Below are 18460 nucleotides of genomic sequence, written 5' to 3'. Positions count from 1 at the left end.
GCAATTTTCAGATACTTTGGAGCAACCAAAAAAGAGATCTTTCTCCTTCTAATTAGTCACATTCTCCATCGAATCTTTGCCTTGTCCTGGATCCAAGTGTCCAGGAGATGCCCCAGGGGCCTAGATCCTCACCCCGGATCCAATAGGGACTCTTGAAAAGGAACATTTCCCAAGATTAAGGTTTTCACTCTGCGGGGAGGGGGGAAGAATCTTTACATTAGTCCATGCTGGCCCAAACAGTAGACATTTCCATATAGATTCTCCATTTTCTTCTGACAACTTGAAATAAATAAATGAGATGCAGGGAGTAGCCAATCTCACATCAGGTGGTAATTTGGGGACACTGCTGACACTGTGAGCCCACAGAACAGATTTCAAACACTGTGTGAGGCCTCCGAGTCACACATAAAAAGTTCAGCCCTGGTCTGTGGTCCCTGTGAGGACACGAGGTACTGGGATACTCCAGTGTCAAGGACAACCCACATCCTCTTCAGGGATTCTGGGGACTTGGCAGTTAGAGAGATCCTGAAATGACAAGGTTTCTTCTTGTTCTCTTCCATCCAAGTCAAGGGTTACGGTGAGTTTTTTCCAAGAAAAATCACGTATCTACACCCCTCCCAGAACAACCATTGCCTAACACCAAAGAAAGAAATTCTGTGTATTGGGGAATGAGATGGGGGGACAGAGGTGAGGGAGTGAGAGAAGGGCAGGAGCCTTGACTTTAGAGGCAAAAACCTTGGGTCAGAGCTTTAACTTTGCTTCTTCATAGCTGAGTGATCTTAGGCAAATCATTTAATAGGATCAGAATTTAGAGTGGGAGGGGCTCAGAGGCCATTTTAGGGATGAGAAAACCATGGAGGGTAAATACATTAGTTTAATAGGAACGGAAAGAGAACTGAGAGACCTATGTTGTTCAACCCTGTTCATCTTACATATGAAGCAACTGAGTCCCATGGACTTGTACGTGGTGGTATTCAAGGTGGTAGAGATTGTAAGAGAGCCGAGATTTACCCCAAACCTTCCTCCTCCAAGTGTCATACTGTATCCACTCCACAGCCCTTCTGATGTCTTCCTCAGACCTGCAGAATGAGCTTAGAAACCTTTTATTAATCTCTCTGATTTCTGAGGGAAATACACCAGTATTGGTTGCTGCAGTCTTTGACCTTTCCAGTCCTTGAGGCTCACTCCCAACACCCCCACTTCAATCTAGCGAGGTGGTTCCACAAACAAGCTCTTCTTAGCTCTCAGTTCCAGGTATTCCCTGTTCCCCCTTCTCTCTGACTACGAATCTCCCTTTAAGTCCCAGCTAAGATCCCGTCCCTCCTTTATCTAATTCTTGACAAATCACTCTAGTGTGGAAACTCTTAATTTGGGGTCCGGGGACTATTTCACCTTTCTTTTCACTAACTTCTATTTGAAACTTAGCAAGTCCTTCAAGTATGACTGAAAAACTAAAAATAACGTATAACTGAAAAGGGGGTCCTCAGGCTTCCCAAGACTGCCAAAGGGATCTCAAATATATATAAAAAGCTAAGAATCCCTCCTCTAGAGGAATACAAAACTGTATGATTTTTATTGATGGGGTCCAGTTTGATGGGGGCACCAGACCAAGGTCAGAAGATCCTGGGAGTGCAGGCATCCCTGCGGATTTGGGCATGAAGCCTACAATGGCCTAAGTTGGGAAGAGTTTCTCCTTCCCTAGCCCTCCTGGTCCTATAGGCAGGGTCAGATAAGGCACTGAGGCCTCAGCTAGTCTAGATGCAAGTGTGAGGAAAGAAAAGAGAATGTGAGCTATATTGCTGACCTGAGAAGACTTGGTGTCTAATTGGATATGGGGGGAGGGAGCAAAGGTCAAAAAGGGTTCTGGGGGTGAACCTAGGAGGCTAGAAGGATGCCAGTGCCCTCCACAGAAAGAGGGAACTATGGGGTGAGGAGAAGATGAGTTGTTGCAATGGAGATATCTTTAGGAGGCCTTGTGACTCTTCATACTTATGTACCAGAGAGTGTTGAGCTTGAAGTGACTTCACAGAAATAGGAATGTTCTAGGGGAGAATGAGATAGCCCAATGGCTAGAGCATCCACCCTGGAGTCATGAGGACCTGAGTTCAAATTTGATCTCAGACATCTACCAGCTGTGTGATCCTGGGCAAGTCACATAACCCCAAAGTAAAATAAAATTTTAAAAAATGTTCTAGAAAGACGTTACCCATTTCTGTCCCTCATCTTCCTGAGTGTCCCTCACCAGTTTACAGGGACATCTGCCTCAAAGGTCAATGAACTTTGACAGAGTGAGTTCTGAAATAAAAAAAAAAGCCCTGAATTGCACACCTGGGCCTTTCCTGAGGCCTTACCAGGCCTCTTTTTAGCTTAAAAAAAGGTTTGTTTTTAAGAATGGCCCAGAAATAGCCAGCTTCAGGTTTTTGCAATGGACCAGTGATCTGACATATCACGGACACCCTGGCCCCAGAGGGCAGATTGCAAAGCACATTAGGATAGTAGCTCTTTTGATTTTCAGGTCAACCTTGTAAGCAGGTGAGAGTGTCGGTCCCATTCTGCAGAGGAGAAAAACTGAGTCTGAGAGAAACGTCGTGTCTTCACAACTAGTGTTTGAAGTGAGATTCAAACTCAAGTCTTCCTGATTAGAAGTCAAGTATGTGACCCCAATGGGCCACCTAGCTGCCAAGAGACTAATGAAAAACTTCCCAGTGAGGGGAATGAGCTCCCCATCCCCAAATGTCTTCAAGGACCATTTGTCGAGGATATTCTGGAGGGGCCACCAGGACAGGTCCAGGTTGAACTAGAAGGGCATTGAGGTTCCTGGGATTCCTGGGCTCCTGGGTAATCTGAGCTCCAGTTCCTGCATTTTTCCAGCCCCTCCTTGCTGGCTCCCAGCCACCCTCAGATCTGGGCTGAGTTTAGTCCCCAGGCATCCCTTCTCCAAATAAGATGCTCCATTGTCTGAGGTTGTTTTCTCAGCAAACAGGGACCAGTCGGCAGGGGGTGGAGGGAGGGGGCTCTGCTTATCTGAAATGTGCCTGAACAGCAATGAGGTAATGGGGTGGGGAACTTTGGGGATTAGGGTGTTTCCCCAGGACCCCCGAGGCTCAAACTTTTTCAGCCAAGGCTTCTTTCACCTCCTTAACCTAATGGAAACCTGGTTTTTCTTGAAGGTGCCAAATCTCTGATAATCCTATTGGTGGTTCAGAAGTTCACAAATTTAGAGCTAGTCCAGATGTGAGAAAAGGGAGGCCCCAAAGTGGGGAGAAATGGGAGGCCCAAGATCAGCCAGGTAGTGAGAGGAGCAGTTGTCCCTTGGTAGGCAGCCCTTCTCACAGGCAGGGCCAAAGGCACATGGGAACTTACCGTGTGTTCGGTGACATGCTACTGATTTCCGCTGTGTCTTCTCCTGCTGCTGGACTAGAGCAGGAATTCCCAAGAGGCAAAGTGCAGGTCTTCGTCCTCAGTCCTTTCTGCAATACGGTATCAAGGAATATTTGTTGAGTTGAATTGAATATATAGCAGAGAAGAGGCTACATTTTATTGCTGCTGTTGTTTAGTCCTTTTCAGTTGGGTTTGACACTTTTGTCGCTTCTTGGCAGAGATACTGGAATGGTTTGCTATTTCCAGCTCATTTTACAAATGGGGAAACTGAGGCAAACAGGGTGAAGCAACTTGCCTGGGGCCACACAAGTAGTAAGAGGCTAAATCTGAACTCAGGTCTTCCTGACTCTGGGTCAGGAAATCCATCTGAAATCCATCCACTGCGCCACCTGACTGCCCCAAGTCTAGGGATTTAGAGAGAGAGAGAGAGAGAGAGAGAGAGAGAGAGAGAGAGGAGAAATGAGAGATAGAGATTGAGATGAGAGATGAGAGCTAGAGATGAGAGATGAGATAGAGATGAAAGATAGAGACGACGATAAAGATTAGCTCTACAGATGTGTGTGTGTGTGTGTGTGTGTGTGTGTGTGTACAAATGTATGTATATATGTATGTATGTATCTATGTATGTGTGGGTTTATAGCCATACAAAACTGAATTAAATCAAAAGGAAGAAGGGCATTTCTGTATTTGGGTTTGGAAAGTTCCAGAGATGGGGAATGGAAGCCTAGAATCCATTGCTATAGCACTGAAAGACTGGTTCATTAACCAAGAATGGTCTCCAGGGTCCAGTGAGTTCCTGCTACCATTATCAAGAGGACCACTGCCAAAGGGAGGGGGATAGCCAGCAGCCCAGCCCCAGGCTCTTCCAGAGAAGCTGAGCATGAGGGCAGGGGGGTGATTTGCCTAAAGTCATACAGGTGGTGAATGACAGGGTAAAGATTTGAACCCCTGAATCCAGTGTTCTTGCCACAGTGGAGAGCGGAGGTCAGGTAAATGAAAGGATATGGGTGGGATCAAGCCCCTTGGTTTGACCTGGGGAGAATGCCAAGTTGTTAAGTCCTTATCAACCCCCTGAGTTTTAATCTGATAATTGTCCAGTAGAGCTGGCAGCCAGTTGAGCCCAGACCCACCGGGTAGGTGGAGTTAGGAACCAAAGCTGGGTGAGCAAAGGGATCATTTCACAATGAAGTGGACTCCCCCTCCCCCAGCCCATGCAGGAGCACTGCAGGATCTGGAGATCTGTTGGTGAAGGGGGTCATCTAGTCCAACCCCCTAACGTGATGCATAAGGCCCAAAGAGAGAAGTGATTCACTGAAAGTTATCTCAGTCTTAAATCACTGAGTAAGGACTCAAATTCAGGTCCTCTGACTCCACATTCCAGGAAGGTAAAACATGGGGGACTAAGAGAAGGAGTGGAGAGACAGAGACGGATAGAGACACAAATACAGAGGCAGATAGTCAGACAGAGAGTTTATTAAGCACTCAATATTCACTAAGAGCTGAAGCTATAGATAACAAACAAGCAACATAGCCAGCCTATTCCCAAAGACTTCTATTTTAGAGGGAAAGGCAGCACCCATTGGGGAAAGATTCTGGAAGCCAGAGAAGGAAGACTATCCATCCTGGTGTGATGGGCAGAGAGCCCTCCAGAGTTGCCTCCTGCCCCCCTTCTCTTCTCTCCACTAAACGCACCCCTTTTCTCTTGTAGGAGTTACAGAGAGGTCACCAACTGCACCTACCTCATTGCTATGAAGCTCGACTGCTACTGGCCCAACCACCAGGTGAACGACTTCTTCCTTGCCATTCACAGGCACTACTTCCACAACTGCCCTGCCACAGGAAGAGTCCTGAAAGACCCACCCAGCAACATCCTCTGTCCCTTCATCATTGCCCCCATCTTGGTGACCCTCCTCGGGACAGCGCTGGTGGTGTATAAGAGTCAGCGAAATGAGGGCATTGTGTAAGGCTTTGCCATCCTGGCGCATACCCCTTGGGACTTCAGAGTGCATGTACACACCTGTCGTTGTGACCTGAGACTATGGGGTGGTTAGACTCTAGGGACATGCTAGGAAGGGAGCTGGTTCTGAGAAAACCTTCATTTGATATGATATAAGCTTATCTAATGAGGGGACTTATTCCCTGCAAGGTGGTTGGTGGGTGGGTGGGCAGAGATGAAAAAATCACATGGAAGACAATGGGAACATAGACTAAAAAGTCCTATTCTTTTCATCTAAACAAAACAAACTGCCCCTGAGTCATGCTAACAACATTGTACAGTTGCTAACAGATTTGAGAATTAAATTTGATATGAGCCCCGTCTTGACTTGAGCCACCAGAGGTCCAACAGATTGGTTGAGGTTGGCCAAGAGTGTTGTAAGTATAAATTATTCCTTGGGAAGTCTTTGGTTCACTGTTTCTCCTGAAATGTTCATTGTCCAGATGTGATCCCCTGCCCTTATGATGTTCCCATTATGTAAATGACTTTATTATGCTGTACAATGGAACAAGCTGTATTTGGAGAATTAAAAGATATGGTCTAAAATATGAAAATGCTTCTGGTCACTCTGGGACTTTCTAGTTGGGGGTGAAAGGAGTATCATTGGTTTGGCAAAAACCATGAAGAGGGTACAAAGACGGTACACTCCACTGATAAATCCTGACCATGTTGACAAAGGACCTGGCAAACATAGGCAAAAATAATAATGATAACTCACATTTATAGAGAGATTTATAATTACAATGTGCCTATTATTAGTCATCCCTCTCAAACCTCAAAACAACCCTGCAAGATTCATAGTACATGAGTTATACCCATTCTAAAAGGGAGAAAGTCAAGGCCCAGAGAGATGACCTGATCAAGGTCACAAGACCAGGGCATCTACCACCACCACCACAGGCATTCTGTCATAAATACCCAAATAACTATTGTTTTAGGTATTCTCACCACCTGCCATTTTGTTAGAGCTATTCTTTGGTCCAAGTCCATTCCATTTAACACCCATGGGAAGCAACATGGCCCAAGTAGTGTTGACTCCAAAGTCAGAGGACCTGGGTTCCAATCCCACAATAGATAATATTTGTTTTACTTTGAACAAATCACTTGACCTTTCTATATCCCAATTTCTCATCTATAAAAAGAGGAGGTTGGACAAGATGGGCTCTAAGACACTTTCTGGTTCTAAATCTTTGATCTTGAAACTCTTTCACATAGTAAATGGTTAGCAGATGTATGTCTAGGAGTTGATACCTGGTGTCAATCTGTTTAGAAAGTAAGGAAAGGAAATTCTCCTTTTACAGTCAGTAAACTTCTCAGGATCCTTGGAAGTTAGAGTTGTAGACTCCCCAAATGAAAATACGCTGCTGTTCACTGATCCCACTCCCTAACCCACATTCCCACCCATAAGGGTCCTCTTATGTCACTCTCTTGGCCTACTTGCCACCAAGCACTGAGAGCCCAGTATTTGAACAGTCCCAGCTGAGTTCAAATCTGGCCTCAGACACTTGCCAGTTGTGAGACCCTGGGTAAGTCATTTCATCTATTTGCCTCTGTTTATAAAATGAGCTTGAGAAGGAAATGATAGTATCTCTACCAAGAAAACCCAAAAGAGGTTACTAAGAGACATGACTGAAAAGGACTCAGCAACAACATACACTAGGCATTAAGGTAAATAAACATGGGGGGAATACAACTAGATGGTTCTAGCTCCTGGGAAATATGCTGTCCTGTTTTTTTCTCTACCCAGAATCTCCTGTTCCACTTCTTTGCCTTTACAGAAACTCTTCCTTCTGTTTATAAAGCTCTCTCTTTGCCTCTACTTCATAGAGTTCTTTATTTTTTTCCAAAAAGAATTCTTCTTTTCTGGAGAGTGACAATCCCTACAAGAATTTCCATGACTTCTCCAGGGTTATTAATGCTCTCCTCTTTTTTTTGCAAGGAAATGGGCTTAAGTGACTTGCCCAAGGCCACACAGCTAGGTCATTGTCAAGTGTCTGAAGCCGGATTTGAACCCAGGTACTCCTGACTCCAGGGCAGGTGTTTTATCCACTACGCCATCTAGCCAGCCCCAATGCTTTCCTCTTTTGACATTACTTTATGGCTATTCTCTATATTTTGTGTAGACTTATCTGGGGAACTCCCTCTCCCCAGCTCCTGCCAGTAGTGTTTTAACTCCATAAAGGCAGGGATCCTGTCTTTTATTATCTTTGTGGTGTCAGTGTCTGGCATTGAAGGAAGATTAGACACACACACACACACACACACACACACACACACACACACACACACAGTTGGATACAGAAATACATTTTTATCCAAAAGGGAATTAAGGGGGAGGGAATTAAAGGGAGGACAGACTAAGAAACAAGTCCTAAGCAAAACAAACTTGAAGAATGTACAAAAGTATTTCTAGTCATATTTTAACAGTGGCAAAAAATGGAAATCTCAGGGGGTGTCCATCAATTGGGGAATGACTGAATAAGTTATGGCATATGAATGTGATGGAATATTATTGTCCGTGTAAGAAATGATGAAGGACAGGGCTTCTGAGAAACTTGGGAAGAATTTGTAGGAACAGATGCAAAGGAAGTGAGCAGAACCAAGAGAACAATTTATAAAAAGACAACAAAATGATAGAGGCAAACAACTTTGAATGAATTAGAACTTCTGATCTGTGTGATGGCCAGTCAGGATTTCAGAGGACTAATAATAAAACATCTTGTCCATCCCCAGGAAAGAGGTAAAGGCCTCAGAAGGCAGAATAAGACAATTTTTTTTGACCACAACCAATGCTGAAATTTGTATGATTGATCATGTTTGTCATGTGTTTTGTTTTCAATTGGGGTTTGGAGTAGAAGTATAAAAAAGGTAGATTTTTGCTGACTAAAAAAATAAAATATAATTTGAAAAAATAAATCAAGTGCTCTGAGATTTGAGATGAGTGGAATATTAAGGGGCTTGAGCCAAACAAATATTTTCTGGGAAAATTCCTCCCTCTTGTGGGTTTCTGTTTCCTTCTGTTTCCTTCCTAAAATGACAGGGTTGGCATGGAAACAATGTAAAGACTAACACACTGCCTTCTGTGGGGGGGTTGGGGGAGGGAAGTGAGGTTAGGGGAAAAATTCTAAAATTCAAAATAAATAAATAAATAAATTGTTTAAAAAATGACAGGGTTGGAGAGATGATCTTCACATTCTCTTCTCAGCTTGAATGCTTTCTGGTCACCAACTGAGAGAGAGAAAGGAAGGTGTCTTGGAGGAGATAACATTTGCACCCGGTTTTGAAGAATGGGTAGGAAATGTCCAACAGGCTATCCTGAGGAGGGAGGGCTATCTCCAGAGGTCATAAAGTGAGCAAAGGCTTATGACGCGTGCTAGGAAAGCACATGCTACGTAGAACAGTGGATAGCAGAGAAGACTCATCTTCCTGAGTTCAAAGCCAGGCTCAGACACTTATTAACTGTGTCATGACCTTGTACAAGTCACTTAACCCCATTTACCTCAGTTTCCTCAGTTGTAAAATGAACTAGAGATTAAAATGGCAAATCACTCCAATATCTCTGCCAAGAAAACCCCAAATAGGATCACAAAGAGTCAGCCATGACTGAACACCAATACAGGAGAACAACAATCAGTCCTGTTTGACTTGCTGAGCAGGTACATGAAAAAAAGTCAGAAGGGAAGCTTGGAGTTAAACCATGGAGGGTCTTAAGGATTTCATTTAGCCTTTGCCTATGTGTTAAGTCACTGAAGAGGAGAACGAGCTTCCAGCTCCCTAGACAATACAAAGTTGTTAGAGGTGATTCATGTCTGCCAAGTTTGATTTCTACATTCTGTGATCAATTAGAGGCTCCCCTTTCCCCATTTACCAGCTATAGTTTGCTGTGTTCAGATGGATCTGAAATGGTTCCATCTTGTGGCGGGCATCATGGGCAGCCTTTGGGCCAGTTTCATACTAAGGTACCCAGGAGTCAGTTGAGTTTGGTCTTCTCTGCTCACAGTCCTCCCTCCCCTCCTCTTTCCCCCTCTTCCCAGGAAAGAATAGAGCCAGTCATCTTAGCAGCATTTTAAAAGCTAGCTGACTCATCGTTTTCTTTTAAAACTCATCTCCTCTGTTTTATGGGAAATGAAGGGGGGGGGGCTAGCACTGAACAGGATGGCCTCCCCAGGAGGTCAGAACTGCGGTTACTGCTCTCTGGACAAATTGTCTAGTGGGATCTTGGAGGGAGAGGCTGCCACTGCTTGGGAGGAGTATTTTGTACTTGAGTTGGGAAAACAGCTCTGTGGATTTTTCCTGGGGGTGTATTTAGCCTACAAAATGTATATAGGGGAGTAGATGTTTATGCTGGCAGCTCCATGGAGATGGTAGCCTCACTTCCAGACCCTGGACTCAAGTTTATCAGGCATCCCCATATGCCAGATGGGGAAGCTAAGTAGCTCAATGCATCAGGAAGAGCTGAGTTCAAATATTCTGTCCTCAGACACTTGCCAGTTGTGAGATCCTGGGCAAGTCATTTCACCTATTTGCCTCTGTTTCCTCCTTTATAAAATGAGCTGGAGACGGAAATGGTAAAACACTCTAATATCTCTACCAAGAAGACCCAAAAGGAGTCACTAAGACACATGACTGAAAATGACTCAAGAACGACAACAACATACACTAGGCATTGAGGTAAATAAACATGGGGGAATACAAAGGAGACAGTGACTGATGAGCTGTGCTAGGGCCACAACAACCTTGCCTTAAGTCCAGAGATCTCCTCTGTTTCTAAATTCCATCAATCACATTCATAAGGTCCCACGCTCTAGTAAATGCGCTCTGTGTACCAGGCAGCAGGAATTCAAAGGCAGAAACAAAATGGCACCTGCTATCAAGATCACATAATTTTGGAGTTGACAAGGAACTTGGTGGATGTTTGGTCTAAGTCATTCTCTTACTACAACATATCATCCAGGCTTTGCTCAAAGACTTCTAATGAAAGGGAGCCCACCCCCACCTAAGGTCACTCTCTCCACTTTTGGATAGCTGATTGCTAAGTAGGCTATCAAGCCAAATTTGTCTCTTTGCAACTTCCAATCATCACTCATGATTCTGTGCTCTGGGTTCGAATTGAATTCCCCCTTCACTTGATGGTTATTTAAACATTCCCATTGAGTCTTCTCTTCTCCAGACTCAATATGACCAGTGATTTCACAGGATTGTCACATGCCATGGAGTCAAGACCATCAACATCTTGATGATCCTTCTCCAGAAAGTCTCTAAATTGTCCATGTCGCACTTAAAATGTGGGTCACAGAACTGAAGCCAGTAGTCTGGACGTAGTCCAATCAGGACTAAATACAGAGGCATGGTCATCCCTTTAATTCTCAGTCACTCAGCCTCTCTTCACACAGCCCAAGATCACAAAAGCTTTTCTGGCTTAAGTATGATATTTCTGATTATAATCCATATTTATGTGTGCATATAATAAATGTATGTATATATATAGTTAAATATTTCTCATTTACATTTTTAAAAGTTTTTAACATTTTTAATAATTTTGAGTTCTATGGGGCGGCTAGGTTGCACAGTGGATAAAGCACCGGCCCTGGAGTCAGGAGTACCTGGGTTCAAATGTGGTCTTAAACACTTAATAATTACCTAGCTGTGTGGCCTTGGGCAAGCCACTTAGCCCCATTTGCCTTGCAAAAACCAATAAATAAACAAACAAACAAACAAACAAACAAATAAATAAATAAATAAATAGATAGATAAATAGATAATTTTGAGTTCCAAATGTTCTCTCTCCTGCCTTACTCTGTTTTAGGAGGGAAGCCATATGATATCAATTATACATATAAAGCTATGCAAAACTTACTTCCACATTGCAAAAGAAAGGGGGAAGTCAGGTGATGCAGTAATAGAGCACTGGCTCTGGAGTCAGGAAGACCTGAGTTTAAATCCGACCTCAGACACTCAATAATTACTTAGCTGTGTGACCTTGGGCAAGTCACTTAACTCAATTGCCTTGCCAAAAAAAATTTTATGTGTGTATACATATATATATGAAAAAAAGTATGTTTCAGTCTCCACTCAGAGTTCATCAGTTCTCTTTCTGGAGGTGAATAGCATTTTCATCTTAAGTCCTTTGGAATTTTCTTGGCTCAGTCTTGATCAAAGTAACTAAGATCTTTACAACTGATAATCACATACTGTTGCTGTTTCTGGGTACAATGTTCTTCTGGTTCTGCTCACTTCATTTTGCATCAGTTCATATAAGACTTCTGAAGGTTTTTCTGAAATTATTCTGCTTGTCATTTCTTATGCCACAATAATAATATTCCATCACAATGACTTGTTCAGTCATTCTCCACTTGATGGGCATCCCCTCAGTTTCCAATTCTTGGACACAATAAAAATCTCCTTTAAGTAGTTTTGTACAAATAGGGCCTTTCCTCTTTTCTTTGATCTCTTTGGGATATAGCCCATTAGTCATTCCATCATGTCTAGTGCCAAGGTCATTTTCCTTGGCAGAGGAAACAAAAGGTCTCTCTTCAAACAGCCTTATAAACAGGTACAAAGCCCCTCACCCATCTATTCCAGTGAAAAAGAGACTAGAGGACTTAGCTGCCCTCACTGAAGATCCCACTTAGACTTTTTCAAGGGATTTTCCCCAAGCTGTTTTTTTTTTTGTACACCCATAACCTCCACTGAATTTTCTGCCTAGCCAATGAGGAAGGCATAGCCAGAGCTGGCCTCCATCCACAAGGGACTTTTCCTTTAAAGGTAACCATCATGAGGCATGCCTGGTCAGCAAGGGAGATGGAGGAAGGCTGGGGCCAGAGTGAGGGTGAGGCTGAGAGTAGGTTGTTGGCTCTGGTAAAGAAAGCCCTAACTGTCTCTGTCCACATGAACACACAAGTCACTTTTTCCTGGGGCAGAACACATGGGGGGAAAGTGTGTGGATTCACACACACAGTTGGATATCTTAGAACAGTCTGGAAGGGCTGCCCTGAGAATACAGGAATCTTTAATATATTCTCCAGATCAGCCCATCCCCAACATCAGCAGTGCCCATTTCCCACCAGGAACCAAGATGTAATGAGCACCTGCAGATGGGGAGTCAGTCAGTCACGCCACATTCTGGTGAATTCTTAAGTAATGAAAGTGAACTTGGAAATCACCTAGTCAAATATGGAACTATGTTAAACATGATTATCCATGTTTAGTCTATATCAGATTACTCGCTGTCATGGAACAAATTACAGGAAGTGATGCTGAGTGAAGGGAGTAAAACCAAGAGACTATCGTCCACATGAACAGCCATATTGTGACCTGATCGATTTTGATGGATGCAGCTCCTGTCAGCAGTTCAGAGAGCTAGGACAGCCCTAGGAGATGGGCCACGGACAATGCTAGCCCCATCCAGAGGAAGAAAAACAAAAACAAAGCAAAACAAAACCCTACAGAATCTGAATGAACATTACATTCACTTTTTTAAAATCTCTTATGTAGTTTTTCCCTATCTCACAGTTTTCTTTCTTTTCCCTTAATCCTAATTCCTCATATCAAAAATGACTAATCTGTAAAAATGTTAAAATGCCACTGAGGGGAGGGGGGAGGGAAAGAGGGTGAAAGGGAATTATGTCATTTAAAAATATGCAGATGCATATGGAGGAACACTGAAAAACTTTCATAACATATAATTGGAAAATTAAAATAAAATATCAATTAAAAAAGATTACTTGCTGTTCTAGGGGGAGGAGAGAAGAGAGGGAGTTAAAAATGTGGAATTCAAAAATTTACAAAAAGAAGAATGTTGAAAAATATCTTTGCAGGTAATTGAAAAAATACAATAAAATAGCATTCAAAAAAATCATCCAGTCAAAAATCACAGGATAATAAATTAGCAGCTACAAAGGACCAGACCTACCTCCTCATTTTATAAATGAGGAAACTGAGACTTGGGGAGGCTTAGTGACTCCATAAACCTGGAAAGAGGTCTCAGTGGTCATCTATTGCACCTCCTAATTTTACTAATGAGGATTCTTCAGTTCAATTAAACAAACATTTATTGAGCACCTACTGTATACACCTGAAAGTGTGCTGGGTCAAAGGGATACAAAGATCTACCCTCAAGGGGCTTCTGTTCTACTAGATGGAAACAATAGGCATATAACTAAGTGAATAACAAGTATCTGCAAAGGAATTTGGGAAGGGGGGAGAATTAACAACTGGGGCAATCAAGGAGAGAGGAAGCAGCCCTTGAGAAGAACCTTGAAGCAGGAGGGGAGGAGAGCCTTCTCCCTCAATTTCTCAGCCACTGCATTGGCAACCACTCCCTTTGCTTTGCCCACATCTAACCTCTCTGCAATCAGGTTCCTGCCCTCATCAGCTCACTGAAACTGCTCTCCCCAGAGGTAACTGCTACGGCTGGCATGCTTTTCTCAGTCCTCATCCTTTCTGAGCTCTCTGCAGCCTTTGACACTGTCCATCACCTCCTTAATATTCTCTTTGTTCATACTGGCCCTGGAGCAGGAGTACCTGAGTTCCAATCTGACCTCAGACACTTAGTAATTGCCTAGCTGTGTGACCTTGGTAAGTCACAACCCCATTGCCTTACAAAAAAAAAAAAACTAAACCAAAAGAAAATTCTCTTTGTTCTAGGATTGGGTGACCCTACTGTTCCTTCACCCAAGTCATGCCCACCAACCTGGGTGTCCTTTCTTCTTCTCTAGACTAGTTCCCTTGGTGATCTCATCAGCTCCCATGGAGCCAATGATCAGCTCTACATAGTTGATTCTCAGACCTCTTTATTCAGCCTTGAGCGCCAGGTTCACATTCACTGTCTCTTGAACTCTTACTATCATCCTTGACTTTCCATTCATGCCCTACAGATCTTGTCATTTCTTTCTCTACAACATCTCTCATCTCATTCTCCTTCCCTCACACACTAGTTCAGGCCCACTCACTTGGTCTATTGAAATAACCTTACTCATTAAGGGATTTCACGCTCAGATGAATTTCCTAAAGAGTTCATCTCATCTAACTATGTTCTCTCCATACTCATGAAACTCCAGTGGCTCCCTATTACCCTAAGGATCAAGTATAAAATTCTTTGTTTGGCATGTAAAGCTCTTCACAATCTAACCCCTTCCAACCCCTTCTCACATTCTCCTCCCCCTTTATACTCTATGGGGAAGGTAGGTGGCTCAATGGATAGAGGACCAGTCCTAGAGGAAGACCTGAGTTCAAATCCAGCTTCAGACCCACACTAGCTGTGTGACCCTGGGCAAGTCACTTCAACCTGTTTGCCTGATCTGTCCAATGAGTTGAAGAAGGAAATGGCAGACTACTCCAGTATCTCTGCCAAGAAAATCCCAAATGGGGTCACAAAGAGTCAGAAATAATTGCCACTGAATGACCACCACCACCATCACCCCTTACTCCAGTCCATCCACACTGATCTCCTTGTAGTTCTTCAGTCACAAAGCTCTATTTCCCACCTCTATGTGTTTGCATTCACTATTCCCCATGCTCTCCCCACCCCCATCTTTCTTAACATCCCTGACTTTCTCTAAGACTCAGCTTGAGATCCACCTTCCCTGGGAGTTCATTCCTGGTCCCCCATCCCAACCCTTCCACAGTTCCTTGGGCTATTCCCCCTAAGAATGCCTCCATATTTATCCTGTATATACTGATTCATCTACATGGATTACAATGTGAGCTCCTTTCGCCTTTTTTTGCATCCATTAGCACATTGAACAGCACTCAGTAGGCACTTTAAAAATACTGGATTCATTAATTAATTCTTAAAGATTCAGCAAGCACAGAGTATATGAGGGAAGTGATATATAAGCAGTCTAGAAATATAAGTTGGAGGCAAACTGGGCAGAGTTTGGAATGCCAACGAAGGAGTTCTACTTTATCTTTTGGCAATAGGAGTCTGTAGGCCCCAGAATCATCGTGGAGTCTGTGTCATTTTAAACGTCAGACATCCGGTGCTCCCCCATTCCCTTCTTGGCAACGTACCCATCTGCAGCTCAGCGTGAGAGGTAGAGAGGATGAGGAATGGCTCGGGTGTGCCCACGTTCACTCTCCTCATGCCAGAGATGGCTTCCAGCCCATGGCTTTTTCTTGATTCCATGTAAGGCCAGATGTCTGGCTCACTGGCCTCTGTTAATATGGCATGTTATTGTATTTCCTAATATGCTTTATACACATTGAGTGTTCATGTTCGTGGAAGTGAAATGAATCAAATTGAGCTCATGCTTAGAGAAGCCTTCTTGGTTTACAAAACATTGAGAAGCGGCATGGTGTGGTCTAAAGAATGTTGACTTGGAATCAGAGGAGATTACAATTGGAATCCCAATCCTGCAAATGGATCCCTGTATGACCTTTGGTAAATAATTGCCTTCTCTGTGCCTCAGTTTCCTCCTTAGTTCAATGAGGAATTTTGGCCCATATAACTCTAAAGAATATTCTGGTTGTGGATACTATGATCCCATTTGATCCTTCCTACAACTCTGGAAGGGTGGGTGTAATCATTATCCTCATTTTGCAGATCAGTAAACTGAGACTCAGAGAGGCGCAGCCACTTGCTAGATAGAGGTTATTCTCTTTACTACATCATGCCACTTCTCAAAGAATGACTTCATTCATTATTTGTAATAATAATAGTAACAATGATGATGGATAATATTTATATTATTATCTCATCCAAAAATAAGAATAGTTGGAAGAGAGTTGGGGAGGAAACTAGCTCTAGCTACTGAGGTGGGGAGTGGGAGAGGGAGCATTTCCTGGAGGAGAGGGTCCTGAATGGAGCCCCAAAGGGAAATAAGGATTCTGGGAGGCAAAGATTAGAAGAGAGGACTCTAAGCGTGTAAAAACTGATGAAGAGTAAAGTTCGGGATGGGTGGTGTACTTCTCCAATTTCTAGGTAACATAAAGTTACGTTGTATAGTCAGAATGTTGGATGACAGATTTTTGACAGAAAAATCACAAAATAATTACCCAGCAAAGGGTAGTAGAAAGTTGTGGCTTCTTGGTGTTCGGTTGTGTCCAATTTTGCCTGATCCTATTTGGGTTTGGTTTTTTGGGGGTAGGGGTTGGCAGAGATACTGGAATGGTTTGCCATTTCCTTCTCCAGCTCACTTGACAGATGAGGAAACTGAGGTAAACAGTGAAATGATTTGCCCAGTTATAACCCAGTTAGTAAGTGACTGAGGTCAAATTTGAACTCAGGAAGATGAGTTCCGACTCAGCACTCTATCCACGGCACCACCTAGCTACCCCAAAGATGTGGCGAGGCAGCTGTTGAGGAGACAATAATAAGGGGGGGCAGGGAGATAGTGAAGTGAAACTTTATTCTGAGCCAGCAGTTTGCTATGGCAACCCCACAGCTGGTGCAAACTTAGGCTACCTTAAGAAGAGCTCTCAGGACTGAGATAGGAGAAACATTTTTGTACTCCATCATTGGTCAGCTCTCGGAAGGTCTTCTGTTGGGGAAGCTGCCCCTGGTCACACCATTGCTAGGGTTTGGGAGGGGGGTCTGGCTAGATGGCCTCTAGCAATCCTCCCCTCCCTGCAATTCTCAGATTATGAAATTCTGACAGTGTTTATCTGAACAGGCAGGGAAGAATCCGGGCCCTGGTTTTTACCATGTGAGTGCTGATGGGCAACTGGGTGGGACCATAGAGTGTAGAATGAGTTTGGAATCCGACAGATTCATCTTCCTGAGTTCTAATGCAGCCTCAATCATTTACTAGCAGTGTGGCCCTGGACAAGTCACTTCATCCTGTTTGCCTCAGTTTCTTCATCTGTCAAATGAACTGAAGAGGGACATGGCAAAATGCTTCAGTATCTCTGTCTAGAAAATCCCAAACGGGATTGTGAAGAGTCAGCTACAACTAAAACAGGTGAACAACAACAAACCACTCAGGTTTTTGTCTAAGAGCAAAATTCTGAGGGTCTTCTCATCTCTGCTCCCAAGGGCAAACCTCCACCTTCCTCCTCCAGAACTGGACAGAAGCCTCTCAACATATCCTAACTAATATCTACATGTTATTTTTAAGACAACATATGGGGCAGCTAGGTGGCACAGCGGATAGAGCACCGGCCATGGAGTCAGGAGGACCTGGGTTCAAATCCAGCCTCAGACACTTAATAATTACTTAGCTGTGTGGCCTTGGGCAAGCCATTTAACCCCATTTGCCTTGAAAAGTCCAAAAAGAAAAAGAAAAAGTAAATGGTTTAGAGTAGCCTAATTCAGGCCAGGACTGATAATGCTTTCTGCTTTAACAGGCCAGTCCCCAGAACAAACAGACATTGGCCCCAGATGAACCCCAAAAAGGATCAGAACCCTCTGTTTTCTCATGTACAGCACCAACCTCTTAAACTAAAAAAGAAAAGAAAAGAAAAATCCACCTAGTTTCCAAGGTTCCTTAAGGACAGCATAAAAGAAAAAGTCAAAGTGTTTTTTGATTACCAATTCAGAAACATTCTTCCATCTTCTCTAGAGACTCTCTTTGCATCCCAAACATTCTCCTTTTCTCTCCTTGCCAAACCCAAACAATTCTAATTCATTGTCTCTGTATCTGGGACTCTCTGCTTTCCTTTCTTTGACTTCAAGGCTAGGGCTTTTCATGTTGACTGATTCTGGCATCAGAAAGCTGAGAGCTCAGACTTGACTTCCCTAGCTCTCCCAGCCCCACAGTGGAGATGTCAAAAGTTGTTGCCATGGGGAAAACAAAGTCAATCAATTCCCCCCACTGCCTTTTCTTCCCAATGGGAGTTTGGGGGAGGAGAAAAAATTGGAGGGTAGTAAAATTAAATATATTTGATACTTCTTTAATGGACATTATAGACCTCAAGTCATTTTGTGATTTGAGATATATAAAAATTATGACTAATTAGCCTTTTTATATCTAAAATATAGGAATTTTTTGGATGAAAAATTTGGATAAAAATTCCTACTTTTATTTAAAGACAGGTCACCCTTCTCTGCCTCTTGTCTGTGCCCTCCTACAGATTCATGACTTGGCAGGGGAGGGCACCCAACATACTGGGAGGCTTTCCTTAATTTTTCCTGATATTGGCAAT

The 18460-nt window shown here is 43.3% G+C and overlaps 1 protein-coding gene across 1 annotated transcript in view; it reads left to right on the top strand.

Annotated features, from left to right (window-relative positions):
- Positions 1-5911, top strand: part of RAMP1 (receptor activity modifying protein 1) — an 83379-nt gene extending 77468 nt beyond the window's left edge. Inside the window, exon 3 of the mRNA XM_074189788.1 lies at positions 5090-5911. Coding sequence (XP_074045889.1) covers positions 5090-5345 — 256 coding nt within the window. The 3' untranslated portion in view covers positions 5346-5911. The remainder of the gene's footprint in view (positions 1-5089) is intronic.
- The last annotated feature ends 12549 nt before the right edge of the window (positions 5912-18460 follow it).

The sequence above is a fragment of the Macrotis lagotis genome, chromosome 5 (genome assembly GCF_037893015.1).
Source record: "Macrotis lagotis isolate mMagLag1 chromosome 5, bilby.v1.9.chrom.fasta, whole genome shotgun sequence".
Taxonomy (NCBI): Eukaryota; Metazoa; Chordata; class Mammalia; order Peramelemorphia; family Peramelidae; genus Macrotis; species Macrotis lagotis.
Note: the sequence above shows the minus strand (reverse complement) of the source record. Positions and strands in the feature narration are given on the sequence as shown.